Genomic DNA, 18309 nt, shown 5'->3' on the forward strand with positions numbered 1-18309 from the left:
GATGTTTCTTAAGGCTCCCTATAAGCAAGGGTCTGTTCTATGGCCGAGTATGGTCTGGGCCAGGACTGTCCTCCCTTCTCCTTCTCCTCTGGGGCGAGGGAGACGGGGCTGAGGCGGAGGAGGAGGCCGGGGCCTCGGTGGGGCCCGGCGGAGGCGGACCCCCGGATGGGCGGCGAGGCGAGAGCGCGGCTGCGGAGGAGAAGAGGGAGCCGCGGAGGGCCTCCTGTCTCAGGCTGCCTCGGCTCTGGCTTCTCGGGGCGGGAGAAGGAGGAGAAGGAGCCGCGCTGGACGACGCCCTCCAGGCCTCCCTCAGCCCCGGGCCTTGAAGATGGAGCCTCCCCGGAGCGGCCTATAGGTAACCAGGGAGGGAGGGAAGGAAGGAAGGAAGGAAGGGGCGACCCCGGATTCAAGGGCCCTTCGTCGGCCTCCTTCTGGGCGGGGTCCTCGGGAGGGAGGAAGGAGGGCGCTCTGGCAAAGGGCCTCCTTCCCTGGTCAAGGGCCGAGGGCCTTCGGTTGTCGCTGGGGACGCAGCAGGCCGCCCAAAGTGGCCCCCCGAAAGGGCCCTCCCTCCAAAGGCTCCCCGAGAAGGGAGGGACGCTCCTCCCGACTGAGGCCCACGGAGGAGGAGGAGAAGAAGGCCTTCGCGGGGCCTCGGGCTCGCTTTGGCCTCGGCCCCGGCTTCTCCGAAGGGCTCACGCCTCCCTGGCTTCGGGCAGAAAGGGCTTAGGCCTCCCCTTCCCGAGGCCTGCCTCCCTCCGTCCCTCCCAAGGCTTCAGAGGAGGGACAGGCCTCAGGGCTGGGCCTTCTCTTAAGTCCATTTTGAATGATTGACAGGTTCTCTCTGACATATTTTGGGGGAATTATAATTTTTTCAAATTCAAATTGAAATTTTAAAATTTCAAATTTTAAAAAAAATCACCTTTTAACCCAATCTATATATAAAGTCAGACCCCCATTTTTTGTGGGGGGTTCCATCCCAGACCCCCCCCATACACACAAATGGGAACCCACACATCCTGAAGCCCCATAGGCTTGAATGGGGGCACATGCCCATGCACAGCCGTGGGCCTCGGTTGCGTAAGTGAGGGCCGCAGGTCTGAAGCCCGCGCAAACAGAGGGGCAACTCTCTCTGAAGTCGGAGGCTTTTGTGGCCAGCGTCCATGGTTGTTTTGGGGGCCCTGTGGCCATGTTCGAGAAGAGTTTCTTCCTGACGTTTCGCCAGCGTCTGTGGCTGGCATCTTCAGAGAACGCTGGCATGGAAGAGAGTGGGGCAGGGTCACACATTATATACAGTATATATATATATATATATATATATACACACACACACACACACACACACACACCACACACTCATCCCTCCATATTTGCAGCTTTGATATTTGTGGCTCTGAATATTCACAGGTTTGATTAATATGTTCTCTCTAGGAATATCTAGTTCCTCCAATGCAACTCTGTGGTCAACTTTAACTAAACATTGTCCTGGAGGACCTAGAGATTCCTAGAGAGGACACTCTACTAGGCCTTTGCAGCTCCTCCAGTGCAGTTCTATGCTCAGTGTCTGTCGGACGTTGGCCACAGAGTTGCAGTAGAGGACCTAGAGATTCCTAGAGAGGTGTCTTCTCAGAGTAAAAACATGGTGTTTTTGTTATTTGTGCTTTTTCCATATTCATGGGAGTCTTGTGCCCCAAACCCTAGCGAATACGGAGGGACAAGTGTGTGTGTGTGTATGTACACACACACACACACCACTCTCTTCCATGCCAGCATTCTCTGAAGATGCCAAAGCCACAGCTGCTGGCGAAACATCAGGAAGAAACTCTTCTAGAGCATGGCCACATAACCCGAAAAACGCACAAAAACCTTTCTCTAACATTTTGGTTGTGCGCATGCTATTGTCATTTGAAGGTCTGGTTTTAATTTTGCAAGTCGTTGACATCGCAAGTGTTTGCATGGCGTCCAGTGGTAGATGGGGATCAGGATGGACAGACGTAGTGCAAAAAAGCATCCCTCGGGGCTCTGTATGGCGGGAAATGCCACCAAGCCAAAATTCATCCTCTGGTCATGTTTTTGGGGTTGATTCCCTCCCTTTTTCTCTTCCAAAAAACCATCCCCAACAGCAGAAAGAGCCCAGGAAGCCGCAGAGGGCGACTCCCTCAGAGAGCTTTTCTCTCCTGCCCACATTGGGCTTCTCTTCTTTAGCAAATGATCCAGAAAGCGGCTGTGTATCTCCCCCCCCCCCCCAGTCCAACATGACGCCAAGGCATGCCAAGCAGGGCTCTCCAGCTGAGCACTTCCATTTTCCCCCTTGCTAGAAGGAGAAGGAAAGGGAGAGGCAACACATCTGTGCCTCTAGATGCACCGATTCCTTCAGCAGAATGGTGGATTTCATTTTTGCTGGGAGAGAGCGAGAGAGCAAGGAGAGCCGTCAAGCTTCTGAATCATTCCCGAAGGGTTGGAAAGGCTGAATTCTCTCTCTCTCTCTCTCTCTCTCTCTCTCTCTCTCTCTCTCTGGGCATTTTTGTAGGGGAGGGTGCTGCTTCTTCTTCAGCATCATCAGCATCATCAGCATCATCTTCTTTTTCTTTGGATCTCTTTCTTCCTGGCGGTGTATTCTGTTGGTGGTGCGGCACTGTGATGATGATGATGTGGTCGACCTTCCTGCTGAAGGGGCTCAGCGCATCGCATGATCTGCCCTGGGAAAATAGACCAGTCTCTGTGTGTGATCTGTAGGAAGATCTGTTGGAATAATCGGAGGGAACCCAAAGGGAAAGAGGGGGGGTAGAGAGAGCTAGGGAGTGAGCCAGGAGAGGGAGGAAGAAACCCCACTGAAGCCAGAAGGATCCAGCTCAGGGAGGAAAGCCAAGCGCCTGTCTTCTCCTTCTCCTTCTCCTCCTTCTTGTATGGTTGGAGAGTGGGGGGGCCCAGAGCCTTCCCCCCGCTCAGGACTGCAGCTTGGCTTGAAGACCTTGTTTGTGACCATATCTGACCTCTGCCGGAAGCCCTGGCACCCCTTCCTCTCCTTCTTCATTTTGGGCAAGGGGGTGGGGGGTGGGCTGGGGGGCAGTGACACAGCGGCTGTCCATTTCCAGTTGACGTCCATGAATGCTAACACCATGATCTTTATGATCCTCGGAGCTTCTATTGTTATGGTAAGGAAAGAATCTGTTTGCCTCTGCCGAATATATCCCCCCCCTTCTCTTCCTTGCCTACCCTCCCCAGGTTTTCATGTCTTTTTGTTCTGATCATGGTCTTGCCTTTACAAACCTCTGCATCCACGGTGCCTTTGTGTCCCATTTTCGGGATGTGTGTATTTACGCGTATCTGTCTCCCTATTATATAATTTGAAAGAACAAGTCATTATTTTATTGTCCCAGTTTTCTGTAGCAGTCAAACGCAAGTGAATGTTTTATTCCACCACCTCTAGCCCTGACCAGATGCCTTATGGGCTCTTACAGGCAATTGCGTGCTTGATGGATATGAACGCTCTCTTGGACCGATTTCACAATTATATCTTACCGCATTTGAGGGGCGAAGACCGAGTTTGCCACTGCAACTGTGGAAGGTAAGTCAAAATAAAGCCACTGTATGTGGTGCATCACCCCGCTTCATTGCATAGGATGCATTTCTCACCTTCCCTTGGGAAAAGAAAGAAGGGAGGGTTGTGAGCACACCGAATAAGCAAAGATGATGCTTCCTATCTGTTTGGAGTTTACCATTTCTGGAAAGCGGAATTGTTTTGGAAATAGGGTGTTCCCATCACTCTCTTGAATGTATGGAATGATTGTATAGTACAGTACATGCGTAATTCACACGGATAACGTTCTGCACTTCAAGCATTGATAATGTTTCTCTTGTACATAACCTTATGTTAAGCTTTACAGCAACCCTGTAAAACAGGTCAGTGTTATCTCTTCCATACTGCAGATGGGAAAAGGGAGGGGGAAGGGTACTCTTCAAGCCAATTTAACCAAAGTGAGAGTCAAAGCAGGGGCATCCACAGTCCTCTGTCTCCTCTCTCTCTCTCCAATTAACTAATTCATCGGCCAAGGTGACTATCCTTATGGCCTTACTACCACAAGATGCAGTGGCAGGGGCTGGCCTGAGATGGCTTCAGTAAGAACAGTTTAGAAGAGCAAATTAATGGAGGAGAATAGTCTACCAGTAGTGACCTGGGAATTTATTGGAACTTTTAATTCTACAAGCAGTCTAGCTCCAAGTAGGAAATTTGCTGCAAGTAATACAAACAGCTGCTAATACCCGTCGCCCTTTTTGCCTTGCTCACATCTCTTTTTTTTACCTTACTGAGCAGTGGTGGCTAATGGACTGTTGGAGGGGAATCTGGATGGAGCCCTGGCAAATCTGTTTCTCTTTCTATGGAAGTGCAGTCTTCTAGTCCATTTGCAAACAACCACAACACCAGGAATACTTCCGCCTTGGGGGAAAAGATGTAACTTTTCCTTGCAAACACTGGTTGCTAGTCATTTTTAGCCGTTTAGTCGGTAGCACTTCCCTAGTTTGTCTATGGCTCTTTGAGAGTTAGGACTGGGAATTGTGTTGTGTTTTATATAAGCTTCTGGCACCAGTTAGACAAGAATGTTACTGGGCTTTCTTCTCTCACTCTCCTCAACATTGTATTTGTTTAGAGATCTCCCTGGTTCATGTGTCTCAGGTTTTTTTTTGGGGGGGGGCACTGAACTGAGAACAGACAACTACGTTGACCACATTTGGAGAATATGTGAATTGAGTGAAACTTTCTTTGGGCCTTCATGCAAAAGTGGATAGATTGGACAGCGCTGCAGCTTGGAGGACACCTCAACTAGACTGGAAATTAGCACTAGGGAAATTTACTTTTTTGGACCGCAACTCCAAAAGCCCTTAGCCAGCTGGGAATTGTAGTCCAAAAAGAGAAAGTTCTCCAAGCTCTGAATTAATCAGAGGTATCTGTGGCAAACAGACAGCCTGCTCTCAAAGCAGGCTACTGCTGCAGTCCCACACAAGCCGTCAGCAGGAGTGGTATTTTACCGGCCCTTTTGCCTGTGGCTTTGGGCCACTCAGAACAGCTTCCGGCCGCTCCGGAGGCATGCGTCATCTGCATGCTATGCCCCCAAAGTGGTCAGAAGCTGCTCCTTTTTGGCCTGTCTGCTTTGGGCCTTAGAAGCAATTCCTTTTTATTTTGGTTCAGATTCAGGAGGCCTATAATGTAAGAGGGCTGGTATTCCATTATTTGCTTGTCTGTTGTTATTTGCCATCAGATCAGCTTCGACATAAGGTGAACCTATGAATGAGAGACCTCTGGACCCCATATTATTCACAGCCCGGCTTGTGTCTCCTCTTGATGGTTTATGAGCCTAGCTGGTTTGTGGTTACCTTCTGCACAAAATTAGTCCAAAATACATTTTAATCAAGGACTTCAAAAGCAAGGTTCCTCATCTGCTACCCATAAGCAATTAAATTACTCTTTGCTTTACTGCTTTTGGGCAGGTGCTCGCCTTCATCCTAGCCCTGATTGGGACAGTCTCAGAGGAAATGGGAGTATTGCTGACGGTCGGAATGAGCTTGAAGGTCACTCCATTCATTTGCAAAAGCTAAAAGCAAAGTTTTGTGGAGCAAATGTTTCTGATGCTAAGGCTTTGGAATAGCAGAGAGAAGCAGACAAAAAGTCTGGGCATCCAGATCTTGTGTAAAACCAACAGAGAGTCAGGGGGCTCAGAAGAGGAGGAAACCCAAGTGATTTATTTATTAATTAGCTATTTTAAAAATCCAGTGCATGTCTCTCTCACAAAAAATTGATACGAAGGATGTGCAATTAATATACTGTATATGAAAATCTTTTCAAATTGGGCAGATTTCTCTGTTAATTCAAGAGAAAGAGGTTTTTAAAACAAAGCTTGTCAGATTTGTCAGGCTTGCAAGAGAAGTTAAGAACAATAAGAAGGTCTTTTTTGGGGTATGTCCGCAGCAAAAGGAAGAAGAAGGAAATGGTAGGGCCACTGCGTGGAGAAGATGGCAAAATGCTAACAGAAGATAGAGAAAAGGCAGAATTACTCAACACCTTCTTTGCTTCAGTCTTTTCAGAAAAGGAAAAGGGTGTTCAACCTGAAGAAAAGGGAGCAGAGGACAGGAAAGGGAAAATTCAGCACAGAATAAGTAAGGAGACAGTACAGGAATACCTTGTTAATCTAAACGAATACAAGTCTCCAGGACCAGATGAACTCCATCCAAGGGTATTAAAAGAACTGGGAAATGTAATATCAGAGCCATTGGCAATAATCTTTGAAAACTCCTGGAGAACAGGAGAAATCCCAGCAGACTGGAGGAGGGCAAATGTTGTCCCCATCTTCAAAAAGGGGAAAAGAGAGGATCCCAACAATTATCGTCCAGTTAGTCTGACATCAATACCAGGAAAGATTCTAGAACAGATCATTAAACAGAGAGTCTGTGAACATTTAGAAGGCAATTCCATCATCACAAAAAGTCAACATGGGTTCCAGAGAAATAAGTCATGCCAGACAAATCTGATCTCTTTCTTGGTAGATGAAAGGAATGCTGTGGATATAGTATATACCTTTTGACAGGGTTCCCCATGACATTCTTGCAAACAAGCTTGTAGAATGTGGGCTAGACAAGGCAACTGTTACAAGGATTTGTAATTGGTTGACTGGCCGAAGCCAAAGGGTGCTCAGCAATGTCTCCTCTTCATCCTGGAGAGAAGTGACCAGTGGGGTGTCCAGTGGGGCTCTGTCCTGGGCCCAGGGCTATTCAACATCTTTATCAATGACTTGGATGACAGAATTGGGGGCATACTTATCAAATTAGCACATGACCAAATTAGGAGGAATAGCTAATACTCCAGAGGACAGGATCAAAATGCAAAATGACATGAATAGATATGAAAGCTGGGCCAAAGTTAACAAAATGATATTCAACACAGAGAAATGTAAGGTACTGCATTTAGGGCGGAAAAATGAAATGCATAGATATGGGATGAGGGACACCTGGTTTAAGGAGACGAAATGCAAAAGGGATCTAGGAGTCCTAGTAGATCACAATTTGAACATGAGTCAACAGTATGATGCGGCAGCTAACAAGGCCAATGCAATTTTAGGCTGCATCAATAAAAGTATAGTGTCTAGATCAAGGGAAGTCATAGTGCCACTGTATTCTGCTTTGGTCAGGCCCCACCTAGAATATTGTGTCCAGTTCTGGGCACCACAATTCAAAAAGGATGTGAAGAAACTGGAGCATGTCCAAAGGTGGGCCTTCAAAATGGTGAAGGGTCTGGAAACCATGCCCTATGAGGAATGACTTAGGGAGCTGGGGATGTGTAGCTTGGAGAAGAGAAGGTTAAGAGGGAATATGATAGCCCTGTTTAAATATTTGAAGGCATGTCATATTGAGGAGGGAGCAAGTTCTGGGAACAGGACCCGGAACAATGGATGCAAGCACCAGGAGAAGAGATTCCACCTCAACATTAGGAGGAACTTCCTGACAGTAAAGGCTGTTTGACAGTGGAACACACTCCTTCCTCTGTGTAGTGGGGTCTCCTTCTTTAGAGGTCTTTAAACAGAGGCTGGATGGCCATCAGTTGGGGATGCTTTGATTGAGAGTTGCTGCATGGCAGAATGGGGTTGGACTGGATGGCCCTTGGGGTCTCTTCCAACTCTACGATTCTATGATTCTGTGAAATGGAAGAGGGAAAACATTTGCTCTGTACCCCAGGCAGCAAAATTTCTTAGTCTGCCCCTGCTTCTATTGATTGGAAAGACAACTGCTTGGGGCTCTGATGGGGCTGTTCTGTGCCCTGAATTACAGAGGACAGTCTTCTCTTTAAAGGGCTTTCTTGGCCGGGTCTGAAGAAAACATAAAGAACCCTAAGAAGGGAGAGGAGCAGGGGCTTTCAAGTTGCCTGTTGGCCAGAGATGGTTCTCTGGCTAGGTAAAACAAGGTGACTGCCTCAGGCAGCCGATTTTGGCTGTCCTGAAAGAGGGCAGTAAATTGTTACTTACTTAATTTATTACTGTACTGCCAAGAGCGAAGAGAGATGTTTGTGGGATTTTCTGCCTTGTGTGCCAAAAATAACCTGGATGACTTTTAATCCAATGCACCTTTAAAATTTTTATATATATATATAATGCACCTTGATGTAGTAAATGGTGAGGTACCATTTACTACTTAGCTTTGGACAGCAAACTGTGGTGGTACTGCCAATGGCAGGCAGCATCTGTACAGAAACAGGCTGGGTGGCACATAGGCCACCTATTCACAGTCCTTCCTACTCAGATGGGATGCATTCTATCTCTGTTTGAATGTGCATCTATACCTTATCAATTAGCACAGGCGTATTTTAGGCACACCAATATCTCTTTCCACACACAAACTCCTTTTTCTTTCTCTCTTTTTTTTGCAATGCTATCACAAGGAGCTCTTGTTGGTCACAAGGCAGACACAATAAATGTTGGGTAGCAAATCTAAAGGGAATCCACCATGCCTTACACCAACAACGGTCCACCAGGAGATTCGTCATACTGCAATGAACAGTATATGTAGCTCCTGTTTGCTTCAGTGAGATTCACACTGGGAGAATTGTTTGGGTGACCTAGCCTCACGCATCACTCCTCCACCTCTCCCTCTCTCTTTCCCTTTCTCTCTCTCTCTCTCTCTCTCTCTCTCACACACACACACACACACACACATTTTGACATTAAAGTCAAGACTGTTTGCCTCAAGTTGATCAGAGTCAATAGTAATGTATATTCTCATGTATACGTCTAGAAATTTTAGTTGGATATGGATCATATCAAAATCCATAATTTTGGCCCCAAAATCTGCCCTTGACTTATACATGATGTCGACTTATAGTCAAGTATATATAGTAATGTTGGGACCATCTAGTGGTTATATATATATATATATTTTCATATGTCAGGAGTAGGAATTGTGCAGATTGAGGGCTGTATGTGGTCCTCAGAAGCTTTTCTGCAGCTCTCCCAAGCTCCTTGTCTATGAAAGTGATTGAGGTACTGTGTCTCTTGAGGCCTTCTGGTGTCCAATTGCTTTTTCCTCCTTGCTCTACACCTGGTTTGGGCCCCAGATACCATTTTCAGAAACCTTCTAATCACTTCTAGTTTTGTAAAAATTGGTGAGTGTGGCCCATGGGAATCCGATAGAAAATGGAGCAGGGACTCCATGAAACATGAAGCATTGTATATGGTTGATAAGCAGCAATGTGCCTGAAGGGAGCAGTGGAGGAGCCAGATAGATGTAGACCAGGGATGGGAGTCTTTTCGCCCTCCAGATGTTATTGAACTGCAACTGCCAGCAGGCCTAGCCAGCATAACCAATGATGTGGAATGCTGGCATCCATCTAAAGGGATGAATGATCGTCGCCCCTGCTATAGAGTGATTATTCTCACCGGTGTGACTTTCTTTCCTCTTGCCCCTTCCTCCTTCTCTAGACTTTGTCTTAATCAGGTAGTTGTAGCCACAAGATCCTGCCCCCCTTCTTTGTAGAACATGGAATTTCCTTAATAAATGCAATTGCAGAGTTATCTGTGTTTGCAAAATAATTCCAGAAGTCATATCAGTTGTAATATGTTTATTTGACTTTAATACAGATACAAAGCCAATAGTAGGAAAAGCTGTGTTAGATGAGACCAAAGGTCTCTCTAGTTCAGCGATCCATTTCCCACAGTGCCCAAACAAGGTTATAGAATCATAAGAGTTGGAAGAGACCACAAGGGCCATGCAGTCCAACCCCATTCTGCCATGCAGGAAATCTAGATCAAAGCATCCCCAGCAGATGTCCATCCAGCCTCTGTTTAAAAACCTTTAAGGAAGGAGACTCCACTACGCTCCGAGGAAGGAGTGTGTTCCACTGTCAAACAGCCCTTACTCTCAGGAAGTTCCTCACCTGGGTCCCCTTACACTCATAGGATCCAAGGGGCCATCCAGTCCAACCCCATTCTGCCATGCAGGAACTCTCCATCAAAGCATCCCCATTGACAGATGTCCATCCAGCCTCTGTTTAAAGACCTCCAAGGAAGGAGACTCTATCACCCTCCGAGGAAGGAGTGCATTCCACTGTCGAACAGCCCTTACTCTCAGGATGTTCCTCCTAATGTTGAGGTGGAATTTCTTTTCCTGTAGCTTGCATCCATTGCTACCAGTCCTGAAAAACTCCAAAATCAAGACCCAGCAAGTTCAAATGAAAGCCATCCAGGGTCAAGGAGTTTCCCAGCAGGCAATGGATCTCTAATTAAATGGACACCCCGAGACCTTGCATTCAACAACAGACCAACACACAGCTTAACATGTAAATCACTTGCTCTCACCCAAGGATCACACAGTATATATGCCCCACACACCTCCGTGCCAGCATTCTCTGAAAATGCCAGCCACAGATGCTGGCGAAACGTCGGGAATAAACTTTTCCAGAACACGGCCAAGTAGCCTGAAAAACCCACAAAATACAATGCAAACTTGAGCTGGGAAAGAATGGGACTCTGCTGTGTTAATTCATGCTGTAGTTGTGTGTGCCTGCTTACAACAGGCAAGGCAAGCTGCAGCTGCCTCCAAATCCTTTACTGAACATGTGCGAACAACACAAAGGAGAGAGAAGGAGAGAGGAGATAGGCCTGCCTCACCAGTTCAAAGCTTATCTGACTTGGTTGTTGCATTTCACATGCGCATACAATAAGTTTTGAATAAAACATTTGCTGAGATTGGTTGAATTGCTTCAGTGGTCCTATATGGAGAGTGGTCATAGCTTAGTGGCAGAGAACATGCTTTGCACGCAGAAAGTTCCTATCTGGACTGCGCTTGGCATCCTCTCATCTCAACTCAGACCACAGAGATCCTCTGCCAGTCAGTGTAGACAGTGCTGAGCTCAATGGAGCAACTCAGTATAAGGTTTGACTCAGTATAAGGCAGCTAATCAAATGTATTTGGGAGTGATTCATATGAGCAAAGGTAGTCCATCCAGCTCTCTAGTTCCAGAACATTAAGGGCCCTTGGGAGTGAAAACCAGCATGTTGAAATGGGGTGTGAAATAATAGGTAATTCATGTGATTGATATCAAAAGTGGCATGTTATGTTCTGTGAGCTGCGCACCCACGGACAATCTGGCTACCGTATTTTTAAACCACTTGTAATTTCTGAAGCATCTTGAAAGGCAGCCCACCACGCAGAGATCGCTGCGATCATCTGATTTGGATGTAACCAAAAAACAGGCGGCTGAGATAAAGTATTTCTTCAGAAAGAGATGCAGCCAGGGCCCCTGGATCTATTTTTAAGGCAAGGGCCTCAACATGGGCCTCAACCTGGGAGGGCAGTTACTTTTCCCGTTCATTATCACTCAGGTACCCTTAAATATAATGGCCCTCCCTGGATGAAGTAAAGCAAAAACAAGCCAGTGGTTTGATTTAATGTTTAGTTGCTAAAATCCAGCAAACTGCAACAAGACGTGCCCCTTTCCATTTGTTAGTGTTTTACACCATAAAGCAGCACAACTTAGCATGGTGATGCCTGGTGCCAAGCCTTGAGCAACTTCTGATGAGTTTCTAGGGGGGAAACCAATAGTAGCCAATGGGCATATCAGTCCTTGGCATATTGCAGGAAAATATTTCCATCCCTCCACATCAGGAAAACTCAGATGCGTGCCATAGAGGACAGAGTGAGATGGACCAACAATCTAGAATGTCAGCTTTGAAAGGGAGCTCAAGGATAGGGTTGTCATGTGAAATAAAGGACCGGTTGAAATTCCCTTTCACTTGGCAACCCACTAGTCAAGGGCAACCCTAGCCAACCCTGCACAGGGAGTAGATTGAGAACGGCGACTGGGAGGGTATCCTTGACTGGGTGTTTTTTCAGGCTTGCGTCTGTGTGTTTGTTTCTGACCATGTATGCCCCCTGAACACATGCTCTGAGGGTTGTGATTTTAAAATGCCTGTCTGAATAAAAACGTTTTTACTTGCCGGCGAAAGGTCTGCCTGGCCTCCCATTGAAGGGAGTTCCAAAATGTGGGAGCAGCCACTGAGAAGGCTCTCTTGTGTTCTTACCAAGCGAGCCTGGGATGGTGGCAGGCCCAAGATAAAGCCATCTCCTAAAGATTTTAGGGCTCCAACAGGTTCATATGGGGATATACGGCCTCTCAAATAGCCTAGACCTAAGCTGTATAGGGCTTTATAGATCATGACCAGTACTTTGAATTGTGCCTGGAAACGAACCGGTAGCCAGAGAAACTGTTTCAAGAAGGGACATGCTTCCAGGCTAATGTATTTAATATAACCATGACATTATTGGCAACCTGCTGGTGTGTGTTGTAATGTCACTTCATGGGGTGTGTGACAGCTTGCTCATGTGGTGCATCTGACCACTCATGCACCTGTGTGCTCAACAACAACAACCAAAAACATCATATGGCAAGCAGTGGCACAGGTGGCTGCATCTCACCAGACCCATGGTACATCCTTGAGACCGCTTCCGTAAGCCACCTGGCCTTCCCACGTTCCCGAACATGCATCGTGCTGTTTATATGCTGGTGCAATAATGTGCAGTAGGTGAAATCCAGTCTGTTCCCTGTTGCCCTCCAAGCACTGATGCTCTTATTCTTCTTTTCTCATCTCCCACCTTCCCTCCCTCTCCCAACTCAACCCATCCCAACCCAACAGGCATCATGTCCATTACGTCATCCCTTATGATGGAGACCAGTCAGTGGTGGATTCCTCAGAGAATTACTTTGTGACGGACAATGTCACCAAGCAGGAAATTGACCTGATGCTGGGACTCTTGTTGGGATTCTGTATAAGTTGGTTTCTGGTGTGGATGGACGGGGTGCTCCATTATGCGGTGCGAGCGTGGCGGACAAACCGACGGTATGGTAAGTAGATTCTCACGGGCAGCTTGTAAAAGGGTTTTAAAATGTCACTGATTGGGGAAGGGAAAGTGTGGACATGAGGAAGAAAGTGAGATGTTTAGGCCTGGGAGACTGCAGTTGTGGCACAAGAGTCCAGTTTGAACTCCAGAGTAGGAAGAGACCACAAGGGCTATCCGGTCCAACCCCATTCTGCCATGCAGGAACTCCCAATCAAAGCATCCCCGACAGATGGCCATCCAGCCTCTGTTTAAAGACCTCCAAGGAAGGAGACTCCAATACACTCCACTGTCGAACAGCCCTTACTGTCAGGAGGTTCCTCCTAATGTTGAGGTGGAATCTTCCTTACATCTTTCTGTGTTGAATATCATTTTGTTAGCTTTGGCCCAGCTTTCCAGTTTATTCAGGTCATTGTGAAGCTGTCCCTTGTTGTCCCCTTCCCCCAGAGGTGGCTTTGTGCCTGTTAGCATGGTACAAACATGTTTAATAGCTCCTGATCTCTCTCCATTACTCTGCCACATTCCCTCTGAACAATCAAAACAAAGAATCTCTTCAGTCCCCAAATTTCTGGGATCACACTAAACTTCAGGTCAGCATGTAGATGTACGTTGCTAAAAAACTTTAGGGGACGAGCTACAAAAATGGCTCCCGATTCCCACTCCTGTTGTATAATGCAGTCTGTGGATCGGGGAGTGGGGTGAAATAGCTAGGTTTGCATTAACATGTATGTACTGGTCTATGACCGAACTAAACTGAACATTAACATGTGAAGTGAAACACATTCTCCCTGATCCTTCATGGGTTATGTTCTTTTTGAAAATGTATTTGTATGAAAGCGGTCTGGTCAGTACTACAGCTCTGAGAGAGATCAGGTCTGTCAGTGGCGCAATGTGTAATGTCTTAATAATGTTTTCTAGTCATTTTTTAAAACTGCTTTTCAAGGGCAGTTTTAGAGGCATTTTAACGGATTTCCCAAGTTTTATGCCTTTCTTTTCAATGTGTGTGTGTGTGTGTATGTTGGCTGTCTACTGTGGATGTCCATAAATTTGAGGTCTTTTCACACTACACAACTAGGGTGTTATGATTTACATGTCTTTGTGCTGTGGAATATGTTCTGGGGGTTGTGAGCACTAGAGTCTCTGGCTGACAATTCCAAGCATCCCCAGCTGAAAATCCCAGAATCCCATAGACAGAAACCATGGCTCACTTCTTACTGTGGCATCACAGTGCTATCACTGTATAGTATGGAAGAGCCCTTGGTTTTGGGGTTTTTCTGAAGTCATGCTGATACATCTCTCTCTTTCTCTTTCCAGATAATTCTTGGTCTTGGATCCCAAAATTTTGTAACTTCAAGGAGTTCAGAAAACGTCACCACAGGCAGTATGACGAAGCCACCGGGAACATGGTGCACATCAAACAGAAGTTGTACCACAACGGGCACCCCAGCCCACGACACCTCTGAAGAAACCCAAGACTGAGGAGAGGTCATAGAACTTGCCCTTTGCCATCTGTCACGGGGGCATCTAGATGTTCCCCCTTCTTCTTTGATGGATGCTGCTTTAGGACTTCCTTTTCCTTCCCCATAAGGTGTGCCTGTTTGGCACCTAGAGAATGCACAATTCATCCCCGTCTGGGATGCAAGGCACCCGTGACGTTGCACTGTGGTTACCATTTTATTGGTGGACTTCTGTATATATGTAAATACAAGAACAAAAAGCAAAAGGAAAAAAGAGAGAGAGAGAGAACTTGCATTGTACTTCCAGTCCATCGCTTCCTCAATGGTGTCCTGCAATGCCAGTGTACCTTTTGTTTTGGTTTTGGTTTTGGTTTTTGGGATTTTGTTTTGTTTGGAAATTTGTTGTTGTTGTTTAAGGTCATTGTAGGTGAATTTGGCCAGAAGATGCGATGTTTAGCATTTGATAACTTTCAAACTCCAATCCAGTTGTGTCCACTTCTCCTGCCCATACCGAGATTGCTAGAATGTCTTGTTTCCAGTGCAGATTTAGGTTGAGGTTTATAACAGTCTGGGTTGCTATGATATATAGGATGTTATGTCCCACTTTGGTTGTTTTGCATTCAGATGGGTAACTTGCTTCCCTCCGCCACCATTTCTCTTGTTTCTTATAATCATGGGATTTTCAGTTCAGCCTGCTTGGATTTGCTGTTTGGAAGAAATGACCAACACTGGTATGCCATGTAAAACTTTGCAACCAGCAAACAGGAAGGAAAACTGCAGTACTTGGGTTTCCCATTGAAGTACTTAGGCGTTTCGCTCCATTGGTTTTAGTGCAGTACCCTCCAAGACTGTGGAAACAAATCTGTGATAGCGTCAACTAGCCACGCCTTCTGTTGTTACTATCCCTTTCTCTGTGTTACGTTGCCAAAAGGTTAGTAGGGGATTGTGGAATACCAAAAAGCAGTTTGTCATATTTCACTAACCATAGCTCCCATGGTAAGGACCCTACGACAAGTCCGTGTGCGTTGCAATTGGTATTGTGAATTTTTCAACCTTACACTTGGGAGCAATGGATGCCTGATGCCGGTCAGGCTATGTCACTTAGCCCAGTTGTGTCTTTTTTTATTGGCGGCAGGTCTTGAGGTTCTCAAGGATAGAAAGTGCTTTCCCATCACACTGCCTACCTGATCCTTCCAGCTCAGTGATGGTGAACCTATGGCATGCGTGCCAGAGGTGGCACTCAGAGCCCTCTCCGTGGGCACATGTCCCTTCATCCCAGCACAGAGTTTGTTACTAGAAAGCCAGAGAGACATGGCACTTTGCAAAAAATAGGTGGGTTTTGGGTTGCAGTTTGGGCACTTGGCCATTAAAAGGTTCACCATTAATGTTCTAGCTGGTGATGATGGAGGTGGTTGCACCTACAGCCTCCTGAATGCAAATCTGGTGCTCTGCTTCTCAGCGTGGTTCCTTCTCCTTCTTAGCAGTTCCACAGTTCCTCTGGGACACAGTGGTCTACTATGGACTGGACCACCTTCTATAAACAGACAGTTTGGTATTACTATCTTGTTGTAGCATTAACAAGGCCAGTTACCTCAACAATTCAACTCTGTAGTGGTGTTTAAAATCTTATTTTATGAATGGACCCTGACACCATCATCCTGTACAAGGGAGAGATGTTAATTTCCTCCCCTCAGTGCTTTCACATTGCTGCAGGCAGATAGGTATTAACTCACACCTTCACCAAAATTGTTATTGATCCTTTTTAAACCACTGATTTGAAATAAATGTTAGTGGCCTTGTCCCAAGCAATGCTGGCCCCTTAAGAGAAATGCATTTTCATTACAGATGGCTAATGCAACTCAGAAAGGTACTATCCTGACTACTAAGGGAGTGCAAAGATATAGCCGTGTTAGTCTGTGGAATCAGTATAGAGAGATCTAGTAGCACCTTTGAGACTCACTGAAAGAAAGAAAGATGGCAGCATGAGCTTTCCCAGACTAAAGTCTACTTCCTCAGATGCATTTGGTGAAGTGAAAGCCAGGGACAGATATTTATATGCAATTGGTATGTGAGGATGTCAATTCAAATTCAAAACCCTTTGTGTATGGAAATGAAATAGCAAAGGATTTTGAATTTGAATTTGAATTGACGTTCCACAGCTCAGAAAGTTTACCTTTTTGGACTACAACTGCCAGATTCCCCTGTCTAATATGTCCACTCGCTGGGGCTTCTGGGAGTCGTAGTCCCCGAAAGTGACATCCCAACCCTCTGCTTTCTTCGGAATCGGCCCGCTTTGGATTGGGGCCGTATGGCAGAAAACCCCTTCTATGCCCCTCTTCTGGATCCCCGCTTCCAAAGTCCGTAGTAGAAATCCCGACTCTCACTGGCAATGCATGGAACATGTCAGAGTCCTCTATTTGCCTACTTTGTGTTTAAAGAGAGAGTTCCCAAGGTGTTCAGTGTTCCCGAAACAGAAAGAAAGGAGGGACGGAAATTGGACAGAGTCTCCTTAGGAAAAATATTTTCGATGTCTGTGATTATTCTCTTGTTTGACTGCAATGTCCATGTGATTAAAAGGAAAGAAGAAAAACAAAACACACAAAAGATGAGAAATCTACCACCGAAATGAACCTCATTCATCTTATTTGGTTTGCCAGCTCTTGTCAAAGGTTGTGTGGGGTGTGTGTGTGTGTGTGTGTGTGTGATGGAGGGATGATTCAAAGGCATTGTAGAAGATATGCTTCTGTGGATATAACCATTTGCACAGTCATATATATATGAGAAGGGATGGGTTGCTGGGAGTTGGTTGGTGTTTTTATTGAGAGAGCGAACCAGGGTCTATAAGAAAGAGCAGACACAAAAAAGGTGTCTGGAATCAATATTATTCATTATTACATCTGATACGATGGATCCTTGGGCATTTTATCTGGTCACCCTTTGGCCTCTTATCGCATGAGGCAGGGAAATCACATTTGCAGCAGGGTTATGGTGCCTTCGGTTGGCGCTCAGCACATGACGTCCCTCTTCCGTTGTCCTCTGGCGTGTGATACGGTTTCAAATGTGTGGTTTATTTTTTATCCTTTCCCGCTTCCGTTGTGCTGTTTTCCTGTGCAAAAATGTCCAGTTGTGCTGTTGTGCTCATCTGGGGCGATGAGTGGCTGTGGTTTTGAGCATGATGCGCTCATGCTTGGAAATGTAAGAGGAAAAGGCCAGAGAGTCTCACGGTTTAAAAGAGCATTCATTTTGTGAACCCTCTGCCTCTTCCTTCAGACAAAACTATCCTTTTGCCAGCGGAGCCTCCATCCGGTCTTTTTGCTTACCAGGCTTTTATGAGCAGTATTTGGACAGGAGAGGTCTCCTCTTGGCACTACATTAACTCTATAGACATTAATAGAGACACATGCCTTTGCCCCTCCAAAGATGGCCTAGAAGGACCTGACTTCCATTGAAGAGGTGGGTTAAGAAAAATGCGTTGGATTAAAGTGCTCTGTGCAGCCAATGCTGGAAGAACAGAACGTGTGCAAGTGTGAAGGTAATCTCAAAGACTGAAGCGCCACACAAACTGCAGATGGAGTCATAAGGTTGTTTTCCTCATGTATTTAAACAGAGAGATAGAGAGAGATCTTGCATTGCTTCAGACTCCACTGCCCTCCTTTGGACGCATGGCTCCAGTTTCTCAACATCCTTTTTGAATTGTGGTGCCCAGAACAGGGCACATTATTATTCCAGGTGGGGCCTGACCAAAGCAGAATAAAGTGGCACTATTCCTTCCCTTGATCTAGACACTATACTTCTATTGATGCAGCCTAGAATCGCATTGGCCTTGTTAGCTGCAGCATCGCATGGTTGACTCATGTTCAACTTGTGGTCTACTAGGACTCCCAGATCCCTTTCACACATATAAATCTCAGCCAGCCAGGTGTCCCCCATCTTTTATCTGCATTTCATAATTTATAGTTTTGGGAGGACCAGGCAGAGC

General features: G+C 46.2%; 1 protein-coding gene across 1 annotated transcript; it reads left to right on the top strand.

Annotated features, from left to right (window-relative positions):
* Positions 1-1807: 1807 nt before the first annotated feature.
* On the top strand, positions 1808-16348 carry TMEM240 (transmembrane protein 240). Its single transcript, XM_042479810.1, has 4 exons — positions 1808-3152; positions 3459-3565; positions 12672-12880; positions 14188-16348. The coding sequence occupies exons 1-4, from the start codon at positions 2904-2906 to the stop codon at positions 14334-14336; spliced, it is 714 nt and encodes a 237-aa protein (XP_042335744.1). The 5' UTR covers positions 1808-2903; the 3' UTR covers positions 14337-16348.
* Positions 16349-18309: the final 1961 nt, after the last annotated feature.

This window comes from Sceloporus undulatus, chromosome 7, assembly GCF_019175285.1.
Source record: "Sceloporus undulatus isolate JIND9_A2432 ecotype Alabama chromosome 7, SceUnd_v1.1, whole genome shotgun sequence".
NCBI lineage: Eukaryota > Metazoa > Chordata > Lepidosauria > Squamata > Phrynosomatidae > Sceloporus > Sceloporus undulatus.

Coding starts and splice junctions, on each gene's coding strand:
- TMEM240 (XM_042479810.1), top strand. CDS start 2,904: ATGGTTGGAGAGTGGGGGGGCCCAGAGCCTTCCCCCCGCTCAGGACTG. Junction 3,153..3,458: donor TCGGAGCTTCTATTGTTATG/GTAAGGAAAGAA, acceptor GGGCTCTTACAG/GCAATTGCGTGCTTGATGGA. Junction 12,881..14,187: donor GCGGACAAACCGACGGTATG/GTAAGTAGATTC, acceptor TTCTCTTTCCAG/ATAATTCTTGGTCTTGGATC.